Source organism: Chelonia mydas, chromosome 10, assembly GCF_015237465.2.
Source record: "Chelonia mydas isolate rCheMyd1 chromosome 10, rCheMyd1.pri.v2, whole genome shotgun sequence".
Classification (NCBI taxonomy): domain Eukaryota; kingdom Metazoa; phylum Chordata; order Testudines; family Cheloniidae; genus Chelonia; species Chelonia mydas.
The window spans coordinates 33,882,924-33,904,673 of NC_051250.2; the positions used below are offsets into that span (position 1 = coordinate 33,882,924).

The following is a 21,750-nucleotide window of genomic DNA, read 5'->3' on the forward strand; positions in this document are numbered from 1 at the left end:
GGCAGAGTTTTATAAGTTACACACACAGCATTTCCGAGGCAAGCCTAATTTAGTCTTAAGGTAAAAGAACTACAGAGAACACATATTAAAAACAATAAAAGAACCTACATGCATGTTAATAAGTTACCAGTGGTCCCCTAAGGTGTCTCCAACATGGTCTCTGGCAGTCCTTCCATCACCTAAAGGGGGTCTCTTTTGTGGCCACAAGTTTATAACAGCCCCAGTTCAGAACTAGCGCACAGTCTTACGGGCTTCAGCAGGCCCAGTCCTAACAACCCTTCCCTAAGAATTAGAGCCCTCCGCGGACCAAGGGTCCTGTCTGTACACTGGATCAGGAAAAAGGCCAATAGCCTGTTTAAACCTAGAAAATTTATCTAACAATCCTTTGTCTGTCTCTTGGTCCCTGGAGAATCCAGTTTGAACTAGTATATGCACATCTCTCCAAGGCCTGGCTTAAAAGGGCTGATAATGGAAGAATTACATTAGCATTCCCCTCCTCCTAAAGGAGTTAAATACAACACACAGATAATTGCCTTTTGAATACAATGGACCCCAAAGGTACTAAACTTCATTCAATAAGGTTTAAGTTAATTCAATAAAGTTTATATTAATTCATAGACTTTAAGACCAAAAGGGACTATCATGATCATCTAGTCTCCTGCACACCACAGGAGACAGAACCTCATGCGCCCACTACTGCAGTAGGCCCAGAAACTCTGGCTGAGTTACTGAAGTCCTCAGATCTTGATTTAAAGACTTGAAGTTACAGATAATCCATCATTTGAACTCTAGTTCAAACCATAGAATCACAGAATCTCAGGGCTGGAAGGGACCTCAGGAGGATATCTAGTCCAACCCCCTGCTCAAAGCAGGACCAATCCCCAACTAAATCATCCCAGCCAGGGCTTTGTCAAGCCTGACCTTAAAAACTTCTAAAGAAGGAGATTCCACCATCTCCCTAGGTAACGCATTTCAGTGCTTCACCACCCTCCTAGTGAAAAAGTTTTTCCTAATATCCAACCTAAACCTCCCCCTCTGCAACTTGAGACCATTACTCCTTGTTCTGTCATCTGCTACCACTGAGAACAGTCAAGATCCATCCTCTTTGGAACCCCCTTTCAGGTAGTTGAAAGCAGCCATCAAATCCCCCCTCATTCTTCTCTTCCGCAGACTAAACAATTCCAGTTCCCTCAGCCTCTCCTCATAAGTCATGTGTTCCAGTCCCCTAATCATTTTTGTTGCCCTTCGCTGGACGTTTTCCAATTTCTTCACATCCTTCTTGTAGTGTGGGGCCCAAAACTAGACACAGTACTCCAGATGAGGCCTCACCAATGTCGAATAGAGGGGAACGATCACGTCCCTCGATCTGCTGGCAATGTCCCTACTTATACAGCCCAAAATGCCATTGGCCTTCCTGGCAACAAGAGCACACTGTTGACTCTATCCAGCTTCTCATCCACTGTAACCTCTAGGTCCTTTTCCGCAGAACTGCTGCCTAGCCATTCGGTCCCTAGTCTGTAGCGGTGCATTGGATTCTTCTGTCCTAAGTGCAGGACTCTGCACTTGTCCTTGTTGAACCTCATCAGATTTCTTTTGGCCCAATCCTCTAATTTGTCTAGGGCCCTCTGTAACCTATCCCTACTCTCCAGCGTATCTACCACTGATCCCAGTTTAGTGTCATCTGCAAACTTACTGAGGGTGCAATCCACGCCATCCTCCAGATCATTAATGAAGATATTGAACAAAACCAGCCCCAGAACCAACCCTTGGGGCACTCCACTTGATACCGGCTGCCAACTAGACATGGAGCCATTGATCACTACCCTTTGAGCCCGACAATCTAGCCAGCTTTCTATCCACCTTATAGTCCATTCATCCAGCCCATACTTCTTTAACTTGCTGGCAAGAATACTGTGGGAGACCGTACCAAAAGCTTTGCTAAAGTCAAGGAATAACATGTCGACTGCTTTCCCCTCATCCACAGAGCCAGTTATCTCATCATAGAAGGCAATTAGATTAGTCAGGTATGACTTGCCCTTGGTGAATCCATGCTGACTGTTCTTGATCACTTTCCTCTCATCTAAGTGCTTCAGAATTGATTCCTTGAGGACCTCCATGATTTTTCTAGGGACTGAGGTGAGGCTGACTGGCCTGTAGTTCCCTGGATCCTCCTTCTTCCCTTTTTAAAAGATGGGCACTACATTAGCCTTTTTCCAGTCATCTGGGACCTCCCCTGATCGCCATGAGTTTTCAAAGATAATGGCCAATGGCTCTACAATCACATCCGCCAACTCCTTTAGCACTCTCAGATGCAGTGCTTCCGGCCATATGGACTTGTGCTCGTCCAACTTTTCTAAATAGTACTGAACCACTTCTTTCTCCACAGAGGGCTGGTCACCTCCTCCCCATGCTGTGCTGCCCAATGCTTAGTCTGGGAGCTGACCTTGTTTGTGAAGACAGAGGCAAAAAAAGCATTGAGTACCTTAGCTTTTTCCACATCCTCTGTCACTAGGTTGCCTCACTCATTCAGTAAGGGGCCCACACTTCCCTTGACTTTCTTCTTGTTGCTAACACACCTGAAGAAACCCTTCTTGTTACTCTTAACATCTCTTGCTAGCTGCAACTCCAGGTGTGATTTGGCCTTCCTGATTTCACTCCTGTGACCTGTGTCCCATGCTGCAGAGGAAGGCGAAAACTCCCCAGGGTCTCTGCCAATCTGATCTGGGGAAAAATTCTTTCCCAAACCCACATATGGTGATCATTAGCGTTGTCTGGAATTTTGCAGGATATTGTCAATCTCTCACATCCGGTATCCCACAATACTTTGCAAAGCTGAAGTCAGCTTTCGCATTAGAAAACAAGAAGCATGTCAATACAACATTTATGGATGATGGCATCTTAGCACCAGTTGGAAGGTACCTCTATGCCCAACTGGTATGGAATGTAGTATCCAAAACAGAGATAAGAAAAGTACAGAACAAAACAACAAGTAAAGGAACTGTTACGAACTGCTGGGGTTGGTTTTAGTAACCTGTAAATAGTTTTGTAATTTTCAAAACCTTATTATAATATTACTAGCTGAAATGAACATCTCTGAAGCACATCTTCTGTGTAAGGTGAACATGCTGCGAGATAAGAAATGCTTCGGAGAAGAAAAGTATATAGGTCTCCTTTTTGTATGATACTGCTTTGTCTTTAGACAATACATTTGGCTATGTTCAGTTACTTGGTCTATTGAACATTTTTAAGAATGAACTGTGAGTATAGTCAAACCTCTGGCTACACCTTTGAGTCAATAGGAGGTGGAGCTCAATAGCCACAGAGGCTCTGTATAGCAGCTCCTGGGTAGAAATTTCTTTTTCCCTCCTTAAAGCCAGAGCCTGATCTCACTCTGGTGGTCCTGAGAGTGCATGACTCAGGATTTGGCCCACTGGTGTGGATGCTAGAATGCCTCATGAAGGACCCTTGATGATGTTCATGCGTCCTTCAGAAAAGTACATCACATGAAGTAGGGTAATTCATACTAATAGACAACACACCGTATGTTTGCAAAACAGGACTCTGAGAGAACAGCTTGTACGTAAGAACTTTAACTGGGAGTTCATATTCACAACAGAATTGTAATCTAGCAGTTATTTCTATACAACCAATAATCTGAGGATTATTTAGCCACTAGAAACCCAAGTCCCTATTCCCCTTTACGGAATCATTTACACCTGTGAAAAGTGGGTGTAAATGCAACTAAATCAAATGTTCATGTTTTACAGCCACTTTGCACTGGTGCAAATGGCAACAAAGTGCTTGGCAGTGGAGACTAAGGCTATGTCTACACTACAAACCTTACTGAGGCACAGCTGTACTGCTGCAGCTGTGCCACTGTAAAGTCTCCTGTGTACCCGCTCTGTGCTGATAGGCGAGAGCTCTCCCGCCGGCACAATTAAACCATAATTTTTCACACCCTGACCGACAAAAGTTTTGCCACAAAAGAGCTAGTGTAGGTAAAATTTCAGAGTCCTAAACTCAAAATACAACATTATTATACAACCTATTCATGTCATTCTGTGCAACATAGTTCCAACAACCAGGGAGATCAGAAGTATGCAAGACTAACTAGAACTTTTTCTTTTAACGAGTTTTCTTGGTTTTTATATCAGTTACACTAAAATGGTTTCTCTGAATGATTTCTGATTCCATATTGACCTCTGTGACTCAGAATTTTACATACGGTTGTTCCTTAGTCTTAATGAATTTTAGGCTAGTCTGATTTCTATTTCATAATTCACACATCAACAGTACTTTAAGGGAATATTAATAGTGCACACAAACAAGCAAATGCAGGGAAAGTAAGTGCAGACTGAAAACCGATCAGCCCTTTCATGTTACTTCTTCCATAACAGTATCAGAACAAGAAGATACTTCATGAAGCTAAAGGGCAGTATATATAGAACTCACTTTAAGGGTATGTCTACACTACAAAATTAGGTCAATTTTATAGAAGTTGATCTTTGGAAATCGATTTTATACAGTTGATTTTGTATGTCCCCACTAAGCGCATTAAGTCGGAGTGCGCCCTCAATACCATGGCTAGCATCGACTCACGACACTATCCCACAGTTCCCGCAGTCTCCGCTGCCCATTGGAATTCTGGGTAAAGCTCCCAATGCCTGATGGGGCAAAAACATTGTCGCAGGTGGTTTTGGGTACATGTCGTCAGTCTCCCCACCCTCACTCCCTCCCTCCCTCTGTGAAAGCAACAGCAGACAATCGTTTTGCGCCTTTTATCCTGGGTTACCCATGCAGACGCCATAGCATGGCAAGCATGGAGCCTGCTCAACTCACTGCTGCTGTTGTGAGCATTGTGAACACCTCGCGCATTATCCTGCAGTATGTGCAGAACCTGGCTAAGAGACTCCAGCAGGAGGACAATTGTGAGGAGGACATGGACACAGACGTTCCTGAAAGCACGGGCTCTGGCAATTGGGACATCATGGCGCCAGTGGGGCTCGTTGATACAGTGGAACGCCGATTCTGGGCCCGGCAAACAAGCACAGACTGGTGGAACCGCATAGTGTTGCGGGTATGGAATAATTCAAAGTGGCTGTGAAATTTTCGCATGCGTAAGGCCACTTTCCTTGAACTTCGTAAGTTGTTTTCCCCTGCCCTGAAGCACAGGAATACCAAGATGAGAGCTGCTCTGACAGTTGAGATGCGAGTGGCGATATCCCTGTGGAAGCTTGCAACGCCTGACTGCTACCGGTCAGTCGGGAATCAATTTGGAGTGGGTAAATCTACTGTGGGGGCTGCTGTGATCCAAGCAGCCAACGCAATCATTGATGTTCTGTTATCAAGGGTAGTGACTCTGGGAAATCTGCAGGTCATAGTGGATGGCTTTGCTGTAATGGGGTTCCCTAATTGTGGTGGGGCAACAGATGGAACACATATCCCCATCTTGGCACTGGATCACCTTGCCAACCAGTATGTAAACCGAAGAGGTACTTCTCAATGGTGCTGCAAGCACTGGTGGATCACAAGGGACATTTCACCGACATCAATGTGGGATGGCTGGGAAAGGTGCATGACGTTTGCATCTTTAGGAACTCCGGGCTGTTCGAGCAGCTGCAAGAAGGGACTTATTTCCCAGACCAGAAAATTATCGTTGGGGATGCTGAAATGCCAATAGTTATCCTTGGGGACCAGCCTACCCCTTGCTTCCATGGCTCATGAAGCCGTACACAGGTAGCCTGGACAGTAGTCAGGAGCAGTTCAACTATAGGCTGAGCAAATACAGAATGGTGGTAGAATGTGCCTCTGGACATTTAAAAACTCGCTGGCACTGTTTGCTGACTAGATTAGACCTCAGCGCAACCAACATTCCCATTGTTATTGCTGCTTGCTGTGTGCTCCATAATATCTGTGAGAGTAAGGGGGAGACGTTTATGGCGCGGTGGGAGGTTGAGGCAAATCGCCTGGTGGCCGATTATGAGCATCCATTTCCTCATCCACAAAATCCTCCTCCCTGTTGCGTGAGACTCCCCTCTTGCAGGTGCCCATGGACAGCGGGTGGGGTAATGGTAGGGTCCCTCCCTAGAACGGCATGCAGTTGTTCATAGAAGCGGCATATATGGGGCTCTGACTAGGAGTGACCGTTTACCTCCTCTGTCTTTTGGTAGGCTTTTCTGAGCTCCTTAACTGGCATGCAGCACTGCTGTGTGTCCGTGTTGTAGCCTCTCTCCACCATGCCCTGTGCGATTTTGGCATACATATTAGTATTTCTTCTTTTTGATCGGAGTTCGGCCTGCACAGATCCTTCTCCCCGTTCAGCAATCAGATCCAGTGTCTCCCTTTCGGTCCATGCTGGAGCTCGTTTGTGATTCTGGGGGGGCTGTATGGTCACCTGTGCTGCTGAGCTCACCACGCTGACCAAACAGGAAATGAAATTCAAAATTTCCCAGGGCTTTTCCTGTGTATCTGGCTAGTGCATCGGAGTTCAAAGTGTTGTCTAGATCAGTCACATTGGAGCACTCTGGGATAGCTCCCGGAGGCCAACAACATCGAATTGCGTCTGCACTACCCCAGATTCAACCCAGCAAGGTCGATTTTAGCGCTGCTCCCTTCGCCGGGGAGGAGTACAGAAGTCAATTTTGAGAGCCCTTTTGGTCGACAGAACGGGGTTGTGTTGTGTAGACGCATTCATTTTAAAATCGACCTAATGCGGCGAAATTCGACCTAACCCCGTAGTGTACACCAGGGCTAAGTGGACATACTTTTTTAGTCAGTGTATGGGTGTTACTGCTGTAGGAAGTCAAAAAGCCAAATCTGACAGCATTCACTCACTTCAGAAATGGGATCTGTATCATCTTTATCTTCCATTGCCTTCACTGGTTGCTTGTCCCTTTTTGATGTACTGTAATTCAAAACTCTTTTCCTTCCCACAGGGGCTCTCTCACCTACAGTACATATGAGAATCCTCCTACCAGCTCCACCAATCTTAGTTCCCTCCTCTGTCCCTTCCCCCAAACTAGTGCTCCGCATCTGAAAATCTCTCTGCCCCACCCACCCTTCCTTGAGTCACTGAGTCACTTTAAATTAGGGTTGTCAAGTGATTAAAACATTAATTGTGATTAATCACAGTTTTAACTGCACTGTTAAACAATATTAGCATATCATTTATTTAAAAACTTTTGGAGGTTTCCTATATTTTCAAATGTAGCTTCAGTGCTGGGGGCTCTGGGCTTCAACCCCTCTCAGGGCTCGGAGCATGTGGCTTTAGCCCCTCTTGGGGTGCAGAGCTCAGGATTTCAGCTGCTCTTAGGGCATGGGGTTCTAGCCCCCACCACCCACAGAGCTGCAGGCTGGGGCTTCTGTCCCCTGCCACCCGTGGCGCTGGGGCTTAAACACACACACACCACACACACACACTCCCGGAGGCACTGCGGGCTAGGGTTTCAGCCCCCTCACCGCCTCCACAGCTCCAGGCTGGGCCTTCAGCCCCACCACCATGGATGCCTCCTTCCCTGCCAACAGGTATTACAATTAACACATTAAAAGAATTAATGCGTTAATTTTGTTTTCAGTTTAGCGTAGGTGTTAACTGCGATTAATTGACAGCCCTATTTTAAAGCCTTTATATCTAGTTTTAGCGTTCCCCCCCCCTTTTTTTTTTTAGTCAATAATTCACTTCCTGTAAACTCTCCTTGTGGCGCTTTTTATGGAGGACACTATAGAAATGAATACCAGAAGCATGTACATGTAACTACTATGGGGTCAGTTAGATGTGCATTTATGAGTCTAATTAGTTGGCATAATAGTATTAGGTCAGTGGTTTTCAACCTGTGTTCCATGGACCCCTGGGGGTCCGCAGAGTATGTCTAAGACTGACAAAGTGGTCTGCACCACCATTCGAAATTTTGTAGAGGTCCACAAATGAACAAAGGTTGAAAACCACTGTCCTGGAGGATTGCATACTTTGTGGCTTCTGTAGGTCAAATGCATTACACACACACACCGGGTGGCTCACTGTATTCTTCCCCCCTCCCACACACCTGTCCACACCCATACACCTGTGTGCCACCTTCCCAACCCCCCTGTTTCAGGGATTTCCTGCAGCCCCTCCCACGCTAAGGATTCTGCGTGTCCCCCATTCCCCACTTGCCCCCGATGCCTGGGGCTATTTGTGCCCCCCATGCCACTGTCTCCCATTCTCTTCCCATATGGTAGGGACTCTGTGTGCCCCCTATAACACTGTCATGCATGCCAAGCGATCTCTCATTCCCCCTCCCACACTAGGGTCCCCCATTTCTCCTACCAGGAGAACTGTGTGCCCCTCAGTCCCCACTCCCTCCACATGGCAGGGTCCTCCATTTCTCACCCCAGGCCCAGGGATTCTGTGTGTTCCCCATTCCCCCTTCCCTTCCTTGTGCTCCCCATTCTTATCTCTTTTCTTTCTATCTGGAAGATATGTGGCTCAGGGCATCAGCATTTGTAAACTGTATTGGGAAGATCCTGAAAGGTGTTATTGGCTGTTATCAACTGTTTCTTTGATTTTATAGGTAACTGGGTGGTTGAAGGAAAGGGAAATCTGCTAACTGGATACAAAAGGTTCCATGTGTCCCCTATTTCCTCCTTCCAGTTTTCTGCTTTTTCCCAAAAGCTTTCTGATCAGACATGGTGTTCAAAAGTTATCATGTTACAGACAAACAGACAGAGAGAAATGCCATGGAATTGAGTGTAAGACCTTGCTTCATTCAGACAATTACAGCATGTATTAATATTTATGTTTTATTGTGTGCTGAACTATATGGTGAAGAGTTTAACTCCTGAAATATCTTTCCCATAGGACAGGAAAATGAGGAGCTGCACGCCAACGTCATCATACTTACAAACCAGACTAAGCACTGCCAAAATAGAAGCAATTAGTAATTAAGATTTCTCTGCCTACTTTTAAATCTGATATTCAGTAACATTTAGCTACACTGGAGTGGAGTGGTCTCCTGGTGCCCATAAGAATGCTACTAAATATGCATGATATAAATGTGCTTAGATAGAGAACTGAAGACTATAACCAAATGCTTTTTACATTAACCTTCTGTCTGGCTGCTGTAACAAGGATGTTGTGTGATGGGTATTTCCAGATTAAATATTTCAAATAGGACAGTTCACTGCAAAATTTAGCAAAAGCACAGAATGAACAGAATTGAATCAAAGCCAGAGATTCCACTCAGAGACCACCGCGACAGCTGCATTCAAAATAGTGAAATGTGTTTTAAGTGACCACCCAAGGCACTGATGAGAAATCAATGGTTAAATGAAGATGTCCTTCTAACAGTGGTGGCGTAGAAATGTACTCAATATATTTGTGGTTTCCTTGGGTTAGTCTATTAATAAGAAGTTGCCTATTAAGGGTGATCCCAGGTTCAACTTGTATATTATTAGAAGCTTTTATTAAAGCTTAGCACTTACAGTGTTTTCTCCTATTGATCTCAAACACTTTACCAAGGTCAGTAAACATTAAAACCCTTCTTCTACAAAAGACAAAATGAGACACACTCTAGGTATGTCTAGACTTGGAGCTAGGGGTGTGATTCCCAGCTTGTGCAGACATACTTACAGTAGCTCACTAAAAATAGTAGTGTAGCTGGGGTAGTATGGGCAGTGACGAGTACAAACCCGCCTGAGCTTGACAGTATGTACTTGGCCCAGATACCCAGTGCCCCTGCTTGCCTCTGCAGACACAGCCTGAGTTTGTGTTACTTGTGCAGGTCACACAGTGAGTCAATGTCAGAACAGAGAACTGAAACCAAGTCTCCTAACTCGTTATTCAGTATCCTACCCTATCCCCTGGACCGCACTGCCTCAGACAGGGCATAGATCTATTCATAGAGATCCATTCACTAGCTGCTAAACGCCCAGAGCAGTAACGAGCTCCTTTTTGGAACCATCTAGAAGATGTAACTCTAAAAATTGCCAGGACACTGTAGGGTTGTTTTAATGATGCTGTGGCAGAGACGCTGGCTTAGCAATGACTTTGGAACTCCCATTCCTTATGCTGGTGAAGGACAGGTGCATTACCTTCACAATGGCCTCGACTGCTTCTGGAGAGGGAGTACAAGAACAGCCATCCAGTACACTGGCACTCCCAAATGGACAACTGATGGCAGCAACCTAGAGAATGGCCTAGAAGAAAGTTTTCTGAGGTAGTCTCTTAGGTAATGATAGTTGAAGGAGAAGGAAAGAACTATTTTGAAAAGACACACTCTGTCCATGCTTTGATGGCTGAAAAGGGAGAAGGAGAGCAAGTAAAAGTGGTAAATAAGTAGTAGAGACTTCGGTGTGTTGGTCGATCACAGGATGACTAGGAGCCACCAATGTGATATGGCTGCGAAAAAGGCAAATGTGACCCTAGGATGCATCAAGTGAGGCATTTCCAATAAAGCTACAGAAATATTAATGACATTGTACAAGACACAGGTAAGACCTCGTCTGGATTATGGTGTACAATTCTGGTCATCCATGTTCAGGAAAGATGAATTCAAATTGGAACACGTTGATACAACGCTTCGAATTGGAAGAGCTAGGATGATCAGGTGAATGGAGAGGACTGGAAGAGCTTGACTTGTTTAGCTTAGTAAAACTAAGGCCGGGAGAGGATATGATCACTCTCTATAAATACACGAGGGAGGATGAAGAGCTACTATTTAAGCTAAAGACAATATTAGCACAAGAACAAATGGGTATAAACTGGCCAAAAATAAAATTCAAACTGGATAGTAGAAGATCTCTAACCATCAGAGGAGTGAGGTTCTGGAACAGCCTCCCACTAGGAGCTGTGGGGACAAAAAATTAGTTTTAAGAGAGAGATGGACAACTTGAATGGGGTTCTATGACGGGGTTGCTTGTGACAGTGGGGGGCAGGGTTAGCCTGCCTTGAGGGTCCCATCTGGTTCACATCAGATGATCCTAAAATGTTACGCTTTAGACTTCAGCTTGTCACCTGCAGGGTTCAGAAGGGATTCCCCAGTGTATTCTGGTTTTATTTTTGTCTCCTTCCTCTGAAGCATCAGGAATCTTGTAGTGTGGGCCCTACACTACAAGAAGAATGTGGAAAAATTGGAAAAAGTCCAGCGGAGGGCAACAAAAATGATTAGGGGACTGGAACACATGACTTATGAGGAGAGGCTGAGGGAACTGGGATTGTTTAGTCTGCGGAAGAGAAGAATGAGGGGGAATTTGATAGCTGCTTTCAACTACCTGAAAGGGGGTTCCAAAGAGGATGGATCTAGACTGTTCTCAATGGCAGCAGATGACTGAACGAGGAGTAATGGTCTCAAGTTGCAGTGGGGGAGGTTTAGGTTGGATATTAGGAAAAACTTAGGGTGGTGAAGCACTGGAATGGGTTACCTAGGGAGGTGGTGGAATCTCCATCCTTAGAGGTTTTTAAGGCCCGGCTTGACAAAGCCCTGGCTGGGATGATTTAGTTGGAGATTGGTCCTGCTTTGAGCAGGGGGTTGGACTAGATGACCTCCTGAGGTCCCTTCCAACCCTGATATTCTATGATTCTATGAATGGCCACATCTGGAGATGGATCACCAGACTGGGGGGGGGAGGGAGGCAGTGCTCTGTGTTGTCTCTGAGCACTCTCTCTCTAGGGTGCTTGGCTGGTTGGATCTTGCTCACATGCTCAGAGTCTAACTGAAAACCACATGTACACTCCAGAAAGAACTATCACCAGATCAGATTGGCCCTGACCTTTGTTTGCCTTCATTAGCAGCATGGGGTGTGGTTCCCTTACCTGGATCATCTGAGTATTTCTCACTTAATCAATGTCCTGCCATTGGAGGGGTGTCAGGCATTGGTGCATCCCCATCCCTCCCTCCTTCCCTCCCTTCCATTCTCTGTCTGTAGCAGAAAATAGCCAAGGGTATATCTACACTTCACAAAAAAAAAAAAAAAAAAAAACTTGCAGCAGTGAATCTCAGAGCCGAAGTCAACTGACTTGGGAGTGCAGGGCTCATGCTACAGGGCTAAAAATAACAGTTTAGACATTTGAGCTCAGGCTGGAGCCCAGGCTCTGAAACCTGGCAAGGGGGGGAAGAGTCCTGGAGCCCAGGCTCCAGCCCACGCCAAATGTCTACACTGCTATTTTTAGCCCAGTAGTGAGAACCCAAGCTGCCTGATTCAGTTGACTCGGGATCTGAGACTCACTGCCACTGTTTTTTTGGTTTTTTTGGTTTTTTTTTTTTTTTTTTTTGCAGTTTAGATGTATCCTTAGTCTCCTGAGGGCTGTAATACTTTGGTCTAATTTCAGTTGTTGGGTTTAGCGTGTGGGTGTTGGGTAGTGTCGGTGGCCTGTGATAGACGGGAGGTCAGAGAATTTAAGGCCAGAAGGGAGCAGTAGATCATCTAGTCTGACTCTAAACAGCATATTTATTATAAAATGATGCCATATAAATGCGTTCAATTCAAAAAATTGCCTTTTTCCTTTACACCAGTTTTGCTCAGTCACCAGTTGCATTTTAAAAGGCAGAGAAAAGTTAGGCATCTCATATGGGCTACAGAGAGGTTCCAAGGCCTTAAATCTGAAAAGCCTAAAACTGCTTCTACAGTGGATTCAAAGTTATGGCAATTTTAATAGCCCACATGTCAGGGAATGATTTTCATCTAATAATGACCAATGATAATTAATGTTTTTCTACACAAGCAGAAAAGCACTGACAACGCTCTGGGAAGGCCTAGTACACAAACCAGAAATCACCTGGTCATGCACTGATGCCCAGGGGATGGGCCCAAGTCATCCAGCAGCACAAGAGGATAGTGCTGGAAGAGAAGCAGTGGCTGAAAAAGCAAAGAGCCCTGAAAGGACAAAATACCTTTATTCACTCTCCCCAAATCCCATAAGTACTGATCAATCAGTAAAGTCTTACCCAAAGGAGAGATGACTTCCCCAGATATACCAGTGAACAGGAGGGATAAAATGGAAAGAATTTAATACTTTACACACATTCCAACGGTTCTCTCAGGAAACAGGCAGGTGTTATTTCGTTATTGCCAACTGAACTCAACTATCTGCCCAAATAAGAACAAAAGTTTCAGGTTCCAGGCAGTGACTTTTAAAATCATTTGGGAAGTTCAATCCCCAGGATGTGCACTTGAGAAACATGTTTTCACACCAGTGGTTGTTAGGGGACTATTGTTGGCACAATCACAACTGAACTGCCAGCACTACTGGATGTTATTAGAGACACTGTCAGGAGCAAAAAATGAACAGAAGGCTGGGGACTAGTATAATTAAAGTTACAACATACTCTTTCTAAAACAGCATTCCCTTGAAATGAGAAGAAAACAGTATTGTGCTTTGAATGGACTGTTGGTGTGTGTCATGTGCTCAGTGCCACTTTAATTAAAAAACCTGTGCAATTTTTAAATCACTTTTCTCATTAGGAAATGCACTCTGGCTGATATCATTAGCTGTGCAACATCAGCACAGTATGCACAATTGTTTTGTGTCTAAGGCCTGGTCTACACTGTGGGGGGGGGGGGGGGGGGAAATCGATCCAAGATACGCAACTTCAGCTACAAGAATAGCATAGCTGAAGTCGACGTATCTTAGATCGACTTAGAATCACTTATTTCGCGTCCTCGCAGCACGGGATCGACAGCCTCGATCGCGTCCTCGCAGCCACTCCCCCGTCGACTCCGCTTCCACCTCTCGCCGTGGTGGAGCTCCAGAGTCGACGGCAGAGTGATTGGGGATTGATTTATCGCGTCTACACTAGACGCGATAAATCGATCCCCGACAGATTGATCACTACCCCCCAATCCAGCGGGTAGTGTAGACGTGGCCTAAGTGCACTAGAAATTACAGTCTCATTATTCACCCAGTCTCTAGCCTGGAGTGAGATTTCATCCTATAAAACATTCATTTGTTCAAGGAAGGTTGGGTAGGAATCAGTCCTCAGTATTGAATGGCATCTGGTGGTTCTACTGCTGAGTTAATCTAATTACACTGCAGTCGGTCTTTTTACTAGCAAGCTATTTAACAAAACACACAGACAAACACAACAAAAGAATTGACTATCGTTTCTCCTACAAAAGATCGTTAAGATTTGATTGGAAGAACAAAAGGTAAATAAGAATTGGAAAATCAATGTGGTGTTTAGGAAAAAGTGTTGACAGTTTAAGGGAGTGAGTACTGCAATGGATTAGCACTTTAGTCATTTTTCTTCTGTTGGTTCTGGAAAGGATACAGTGATGATAAAGTCCAGAACAACTGTCGTTTCCAAACTGTCAGTGTTAGATCATAGAGAGACAACTTCTGTTGGTGTGAGAGACAAACTTTCGAGCTTACACAGAGTTTTTCTTCACCTATTACCTCAACCACCTTGTCCCTCTAACATGCTGGGATCGACATGGCTACAACAACACAGCATACAGTGTTAGATCATACTAATCTTAGAGCAATTTTTTTTCAAGCATAAGATAAATTGTCCACTTTAGCGACAAATTCCCAAAGGTGCTAAAGCATCACCTGAAAAGCAAACAGACTGATGGAGGAGGATGGAGAAAAGCAACAGTGGGTATTTTAGGATGGCAGGGAGGTAATGCTTGAGGAGGTGCAATACTGCACTGTCATTTGTTCCACCAAGTTTGAGAATAGGAGATTAGCAGTGAAAGCCTGAAGTTCATTTTAAAGGCCTAATTCTGCTTCCTCTCCCACTGGCCAAACTCTGATTTCCAGAAGTTTTAAAAATCTGCATTGCCCAGTGACTTCAGCTGGAGTGTTGGCTGCTCAGCACTTTTGACAATCTACCTAGGCGGTGGTACTAGAGTCACTGGTTAATGATGCTTCCCTGAATGGGGATGATGGAGATCTTTGGCCAATCTTTTTCTTTAAATGTGGGGTCTGCTTTTAGCATAACTGCTTCCCCACCTTCTGCTGTTAATCCTCATCATCTCCCTTCCCCATTCCTGGTATTCCCCCTATCTGGGCTTTTTTGTCAAGTGGATCAATTTCCTAGGTGCTACCAACACCAGGCCTGAGAACTGCATGCTAAGTAATGAGGAGTGGGCTGTGCTATTTGATACATGTGGCTTTGTAGCAGCAGCAGTAATCAGGAAAAATACCAAGTTATTTGCAACTGGTTTCCAGAGGTGCTGAGTCCCTGAAACTTCCATTTAAGTTATACCCTCATTGTAAGCATCAGGGAATAGAAACATTAGTAACCCTAACAACTAAGGAAGGGAGAAAACATTTCAGTTCAACTGGCTATTTTCAACTGTTAATTATTATTTTTACACATTTTTATTAATAACATTTTATAAAATGATCTGTGGCAAGATTGGTCTCATTGGTGAAGAGGCCTTCCAGACCCGTCATCCCCCTGAAGGGCGCATGCTGAGTGATAACTAAAGGGGTTGTTAACTCACTACAGCCACTGAGATCTCAGCTTTCAGCCAATCCACAGCTCAAATAAGACTGATCTCCCATAGTTTTTCAGATCTTATTTATGCCAGACAATGAAGTGGGACCTGCAAAACTCTCCTAGTTCCAGAAATGCTTAAGTGATGGATTTAGGTCAGGCAGCTGAGCATCTGCATAGAGCTGAAAAACCAGTTGTCCTCAAGCCTGAATTTAGACCCAAGATCTGACCTGGACAGCAGTTTATCCTTTTTGGCTTTAAGAAGAACATTATTTTGAAGGCACTTAATAGGATGTGATGCAGACTTTAATTTTACCCCATAAGTATCATAGGTCTCTCTGGTTCTCTAATCTAGAAGTCAATACTATTCTCTAGATATGTTTAGTACACCATAAACAGGTATTACAAACTATCTTGTGATCTGATGTCCCTGCTAGAATCCCTTGAAAGTCTATCACAGGTTAAAGGCACTTCTTCTTGCTGTTGTTTTACTGCCCTGTCACAAAACAAGCGATGCAAGTGGTGGCTGGAGCAAGCCTGCTTATTAGGGCATCAACAGTAACTGAAACGTAGGAGGGAAGGGAAGTAGATTAATGCTGCTGGAATAGCCCAGGAAGAGATTTCCAGCAGGATGCCTCTTGATTTCAGTACACAAATATTTACACAAACAGGGGTTCCCACAAACAATCATACTTTACAGGGACCATGCATGGAAGACCTGGGCATGGACTCTTAGATATGGGACACAACGCACTCTCAGTGGCAGGACCCTAAGTGCGGAAGAACAGAGCGAACTCAAGCCTGATGGCATTCAGATCTAGGTATAAACCACACCTTTTTCTTCAGAACTTTTGCCCAGGACAGATGCCTTAAAAACACATTTTGCACACACGAAGACACAGTACCCACCTCATGGATTGGAGAAACACACATCTTTTGGTTATAAGCTTTTATACGCCTTAAAGTTGTATGGTGCTTACATATCACCTTAATAAATATCTGTGGTCCTATGTATATGTGTAGATATTGTGTGTGTGAGTGTGCGGGGTATATGAGGGGATATTATATATATTTAAAGTCCTCGGAACAGCTGGATGCAAATTCATTACTAATTGCCACGTGGAAATTTATAAATGGTCTCAACCAGCAGTCCAAAATACTTCCAGTCTCAGTATAAAGATTTGACAGTATTTGAACAGAAAGGAGAAATCAGATTTTAGGCTTCATTACAAGTTTTCTTTCAGTCAGGGACATATGTACTTTCTTTTCTGCCAAGGATACGCATATGGACTACAGCATTATAAACCAAAGGGGTGAAAATACCAGGTTGGTTGTGGATTAGAAACACATGGACTAATGACCAAAGCGATAATGCTGATAAAAAGGGAAGCTAATGGGAAACATGGATTACTAACCCGTCAAACTCCTTGATTGACTTGTGAATCGTACACCAATTTTTCAAGACCCTTGTTATCTTTTAGACAGCTTCTTTTATACTTCAGATGAACAATGCAGCAAGACAGCTCTACTAGTGCTGTCCAATCAGTATGCAGAAATACTTTGTACTGTGACAGAAATCACAGATTTTATTAAATGACCCTGTTTTCCCCATGGTTATAAAGCAGCCTACATTTCCTACGAACCTCCCTCATCAACTGTGCTCTGCTGCTTACAATTCTTATTTCCACATAAAAACCTGCAGTATGCAAAACACACTTTCAGGGCAGATTTCTGGGCAAGAGGACAGCATAAAGAGATTAGAAGGAATTTCATCATGACTCAAGCAAAGATAAGATGGTGCCAATGGGGGAAGGTACACAAAAATATGGGGCTAAATTCTGTAACTATTAATTTTCAGATCCCAAATGGATGCAAATTCATGCTGCAAAAGCAAAATTAACATGCATACATATTTTGAGTACCAATAACCTCATGCACAGCCCCTCAATGCAGAATATTTCTGCCAGGAGTAGGGGCAACCTGTACTGGCAAAGAAGGATATGATCTACATATGCAAGACACTAAGGTCTGAGAAAAGGAAGCTCTGTGTATCAAAAACACTTCACAATACATACACAAAATACTGAAGTATAGGCAGATGTGAAGGGTGGAAATAGTAAACATTTATGGGTGAAATAAAGGATAAAAAAAAAGCCTGGGCTAGTAACGATAAGAAGTAAGCCCAAAGACTGACAGTAGCAGTAACACAAACTACAAGGAACAAGTGGCTGAAAGGATGACTGGTGAAAGATTTGCGGCAACCTGTATATGAAATGGAAAAGGAGGAAGGAAGGAAAGAAATCCATCAGGAAATCCAAATATAAAGGGAAGGGAGAAAGCAAACTGAATTAATGCAACTCAGGGAGTCACAGGAACACACAAGACTCCGACACAACAAGAATGAAGGCCGCATAAGGGGGAACTCCAAAATGGCTAAACTTTTAATAGCTATTTTTGATCAGTTTTCAATTAAGAGAATGACAATGAGGAGGTTGGAGAACCTTGTGCAAGGAGACTATTAAACACACTAATTGACAAAGCACTGAGAAAACAGTAAGAGTTTGTCTGCATGACAAGTTTCTGCACTGCAAGTCAGGGTGTGTGACTCCATTAGCTTGCTTCAACCTAACATGCTGTGTGGACACTGCTACAACAGCATGGTGAAAGTCAGCTTGCAAAGTGTAGTACGTGAAGCTGCACTCTGGCACGTCTACTGCACTGTGGCAGTGTCCACACAAGATGTTTCTGTGAAGCAAGCTGGTGAGCTGTAGATTCACACCTTGGCTTGCCATCATAGGCACCAACTTCCCCTCTTTTCTCTGGGTGCTCGACACCCTCCCTCTGCCCCCGGCCCCGCCCCCACTCCACCCCTTCCATGAGGCCCAGCCCCTTCCCACCCATTCCCCGCCCCCATTTCAACCCCTTTCCCAAAGTCCCCGCCCCAACTCCACCCCCTCCCTACTCCTATTCCAACTCCTTCCCCAAATCCCCGCCCTGGGCTCACCTCCTCCCCTGAGTGCACCATGTTCCCGCTCCTCCTGGAGCGTGCTAAGCACCGCCAAACAGTTGTTTGGCAGCAGCCTGGCAGGAAGTGCTGGGAGGTAGGCAGAGGAGCGGGGACACAACGCACTCAGGGGAGGAGGCAAGGAGGGAGTGGGGGCGGGGGGAGCTTGGCTGCCAGTGAGTGCAGAGCACCCACTAATTTTTCCCCATGGGTGCTCCAGCCTGGGAGCTCCCATGGGAGTTGGCGCCTCTGCTTGCCATGTAGACAAGCCCAAAGGAAATAAAGAATACCTGATAATTGTAAATACATGCACTGCAAGATGCATCCATTGGTTTTAAAAGAATTAGAAAAAGGGAGTTAAGAACTGCTGAAAATTGGTTCTTTGTGAACCCTGGGAAGTATGTGAGAGATAAAAGGAGAAATAAAAGACGATAGGGGAAAGGTTGCAGTGATTGGAAAAGACAGCAGTTGCCTGATGCTGATCTAATAGCTTAACTCCACTGACTCATGAGCTAAAAGTATGTTATCTTGTCTGCTCAAGATCACTCCAGTTCAAAACGAGACAACACAAAATGATGATCTCATCAGTGGAGACAGCTCTGAGGATATGTATTAATTGATAGCATGTTGCTGTGGGAAGCGGCAGGAGGCAATGGAAGTCTTTTTGGCTATTGCTTGATAATAAACAGTGGCCTGCATGACGGGGAAAGAGGTTAAAAAAGTACATTTAACTAAGCTAATGTTTCGTCTGGAAAAACAAAACTCTTACCTCAAACCTCTCCTGCTCTAGCCTGTGATGATCATCCAGTTGCTGTTCCAGATAGGCCAGATTACGGAATTTTTCCAGATAACTGCTATATTGTTTCTGCAGCTCCTCCTCAATCTTCTCATACTCATCCATAAAGGCTGGTCTGGACAGCCCAGAGACAAAATACAGAAAACAAAACTATTTGAAGCTGCAGAACTCTGCAACATGCTCTTTCGTTTTTTCAGTTCCCTCTGTATTCCTACACTATTAGCCTAATCCAAAAAGCATCTCTCTTCACTCTAAATTCGCCACATTATTTTAAAGACACTAGAATCACTGGGCAAAATCCTACCCTCTGTTGCACAGGTGTGCTGGGGCAAAGGAGAGTTGTAGGCAGCCTTCCACCACACCCACCCATGTAAGCAGAAAGGCAGTATTTTCCCCTAGCAATAAGGACAACACTAGCAAGAGTTTAGTTTTCTTGCTGATCAGAGCTCCATGCCTCAAAGCAGGCATGGTCCAGCCCCACAGTAGGCTAGCACATGTTCTTCTACTTGCTATCTGTGCTTGCCAGGATATGTTATTTCTCTGTAACAGAAATGTCCTAATAATGTGGCTGGCTGTGTTCCCATCCTCCACCAGCAATAAACCACCATGCCACCCTGTGCCAGAAGGAAGGCTCTTGTACAACACAGACCAGTTTTGCTCTGCTGTCCATGCCCACCCCATGTGCCTCCATCTGGTAAAGAAAGGATTTTTATCACAGCATTTACACACAAACATAACGCAGGCACTTCCACACCCTGGGATTTCCTTATTTTCTCTCATTAGTGAGATCACAGATGAAGCAATTGTTCATACTCAATACAAGATCCCAATATGACTGAAGCTAGAAGCCAAATCTAAGGCCTGTGTGTGCCTTGATTGCATGGCAGTCCAGGATGCTCTCTAGGATGCTCTCTAGATGACTCTTCTCCAACCAAGGATACTTCATGACCTGTTTCTTCATCTACTACCTACCAGCAGCTGGAAAAGTTAGGAACATCTTAGAAATCAAGCAGCATGTTTCACCATTATTTCTCCTAGGAGCATCTGCACCCACAGATACCATCTGGGTTTAATGACTTTTTTAAAGTCTGATCATTTTTAAAAGTTCAAGTGACAATTTAAAAATAAAGTAACATTTTGGCCATCTTGACAGTAGCAAAATGTTAGTCAGTTTCAAAACCAGATGATTGGAAAATTAGTTATTACAACCTAGGCATTTTTACAATGGCAAACCACCACATTTATTGCACTCCCCAGAGGCCATCATATTTCTTGGACTCTTTAAAGACTAGTCAATCTTCACTACAGTGGGCATTAAGAATACCCTTCACCATCAGTTATACTAATTCTGCAGTGGATAAAAGGTACATAGTCTTTACCGGACACTCTGTAGGGTCTGTAGTCGCTTCTGGTTTCTTTCCAGTTCCAGTTTTCTCTTTTCAATCTTGGCTTCCAAGTTAGCTTCATCAGAGGCCACATTATTCAACATGTCCTTAGTCTTCTGGACTTGTTCCTGAAAGAGAGAATGAGTAGCTGAGTCATGTCCTGCAGAAGCGTAACTCCAATCGTCTTTCAGACTCCAGGCCTGATTCTGCATTATCTTGCACCTTGTGTCACCACAGAATTTTGTAACCATGAGCCATGTTATGCAACCAGGCTCAGGCAAAGATCAGTCTTCCACCAGCACTCCTATGTGTCACACTCACATCTTTTCATGTATTTATACCTGCTCCTGTATTTTCCACTCCATGCATCTGATGAAGTGGGTTCTAGCCCATGAAAGCTTATGCCCAAATAAATGTGTTAGTCTCTAAGGTGCCACAAGGACTCCTTGTTGTTTTTGCTGATACAGACTAACACGGCTACCACTCTGAAACCTATCACTCTTATTACAATCATCATTTAGCTTCTCATACATCATGGGTCTCACTGACAGCATTAGAAAGGTCATTACCTGGTTTACAAATCAAACCTATTTATTGTGGACACTACAGAGAAAATCCTGTTCTCTCATAACAGCTGGCTTTTTCTTTTCCTCTTTCTGATGCTGGGATTAGACATGGATTACACAATATTATTCTGCACTGCTGAGCACTGACACTGCATGAAAGTAAACCAACACCATTGTTTTGGGACTAAATATGGCCTCTGTGCATGGATTCTGCAGTTTCAACTGGATAGTGTATTCTTCAGTTCTTGTCCTCAACCGTTACACAATATTGCGATTTTGAACAGCTGTCATATCCCACTCCAGAGTGGCCTGCATTTCAGTGGTGGGTAAAGTGATTTCTAGGTGCAATGACTATAAAGCACTTTAAGAACCCTCTGGACTAAAGACACTGTTACAGCTGCAACTGCAAACCATTATTAGGTTTGCCTGTGCCAAACCAGGGTCACTCAGCTGGTTCCAATAAATTCACCCACTGGGAGAAGTTCCTATATACAGCATCCAGTGAGCCTTTTTCAGGTTCATTCTTCCCAAACCAAAATGAATCTGCATTCAAATACACAGTAGATTTAAACTGAGCCTGGTG

General features: G+C 44.2%; 1 protein-coding gene across 2 annotated transcripts in view; it reads right to left on the reverse strand.

The window, feature by feature from the left end:
* Positions 1 to 21,750, reverse strand: part of CLUAP1 (clusterin associated protein 1) — a 164,837-nt gene that overhangs the window by 80,780 nt on the left and 62,307 nt on the right. For both annotated transcript variants that reach the window (XM_007054457.4, XM_037911344.2), the window contains exons 7-8: positions 20,596 to 20,729; positions 19,190 to 19,331 (exon numbers count right to left, since the gene is read on the reverse strand). In XM_007054457.4, coding sequence (XP_007054519.2) covers positions 19,190 to 19,331; positions 20,596 to 20,729 — 276 coding nt within the window. The remainder of the gene's footprint in view (positions 1 to 19,189; positions 19,332 to 20,595; positions 20,730 to 21,750) is intronic.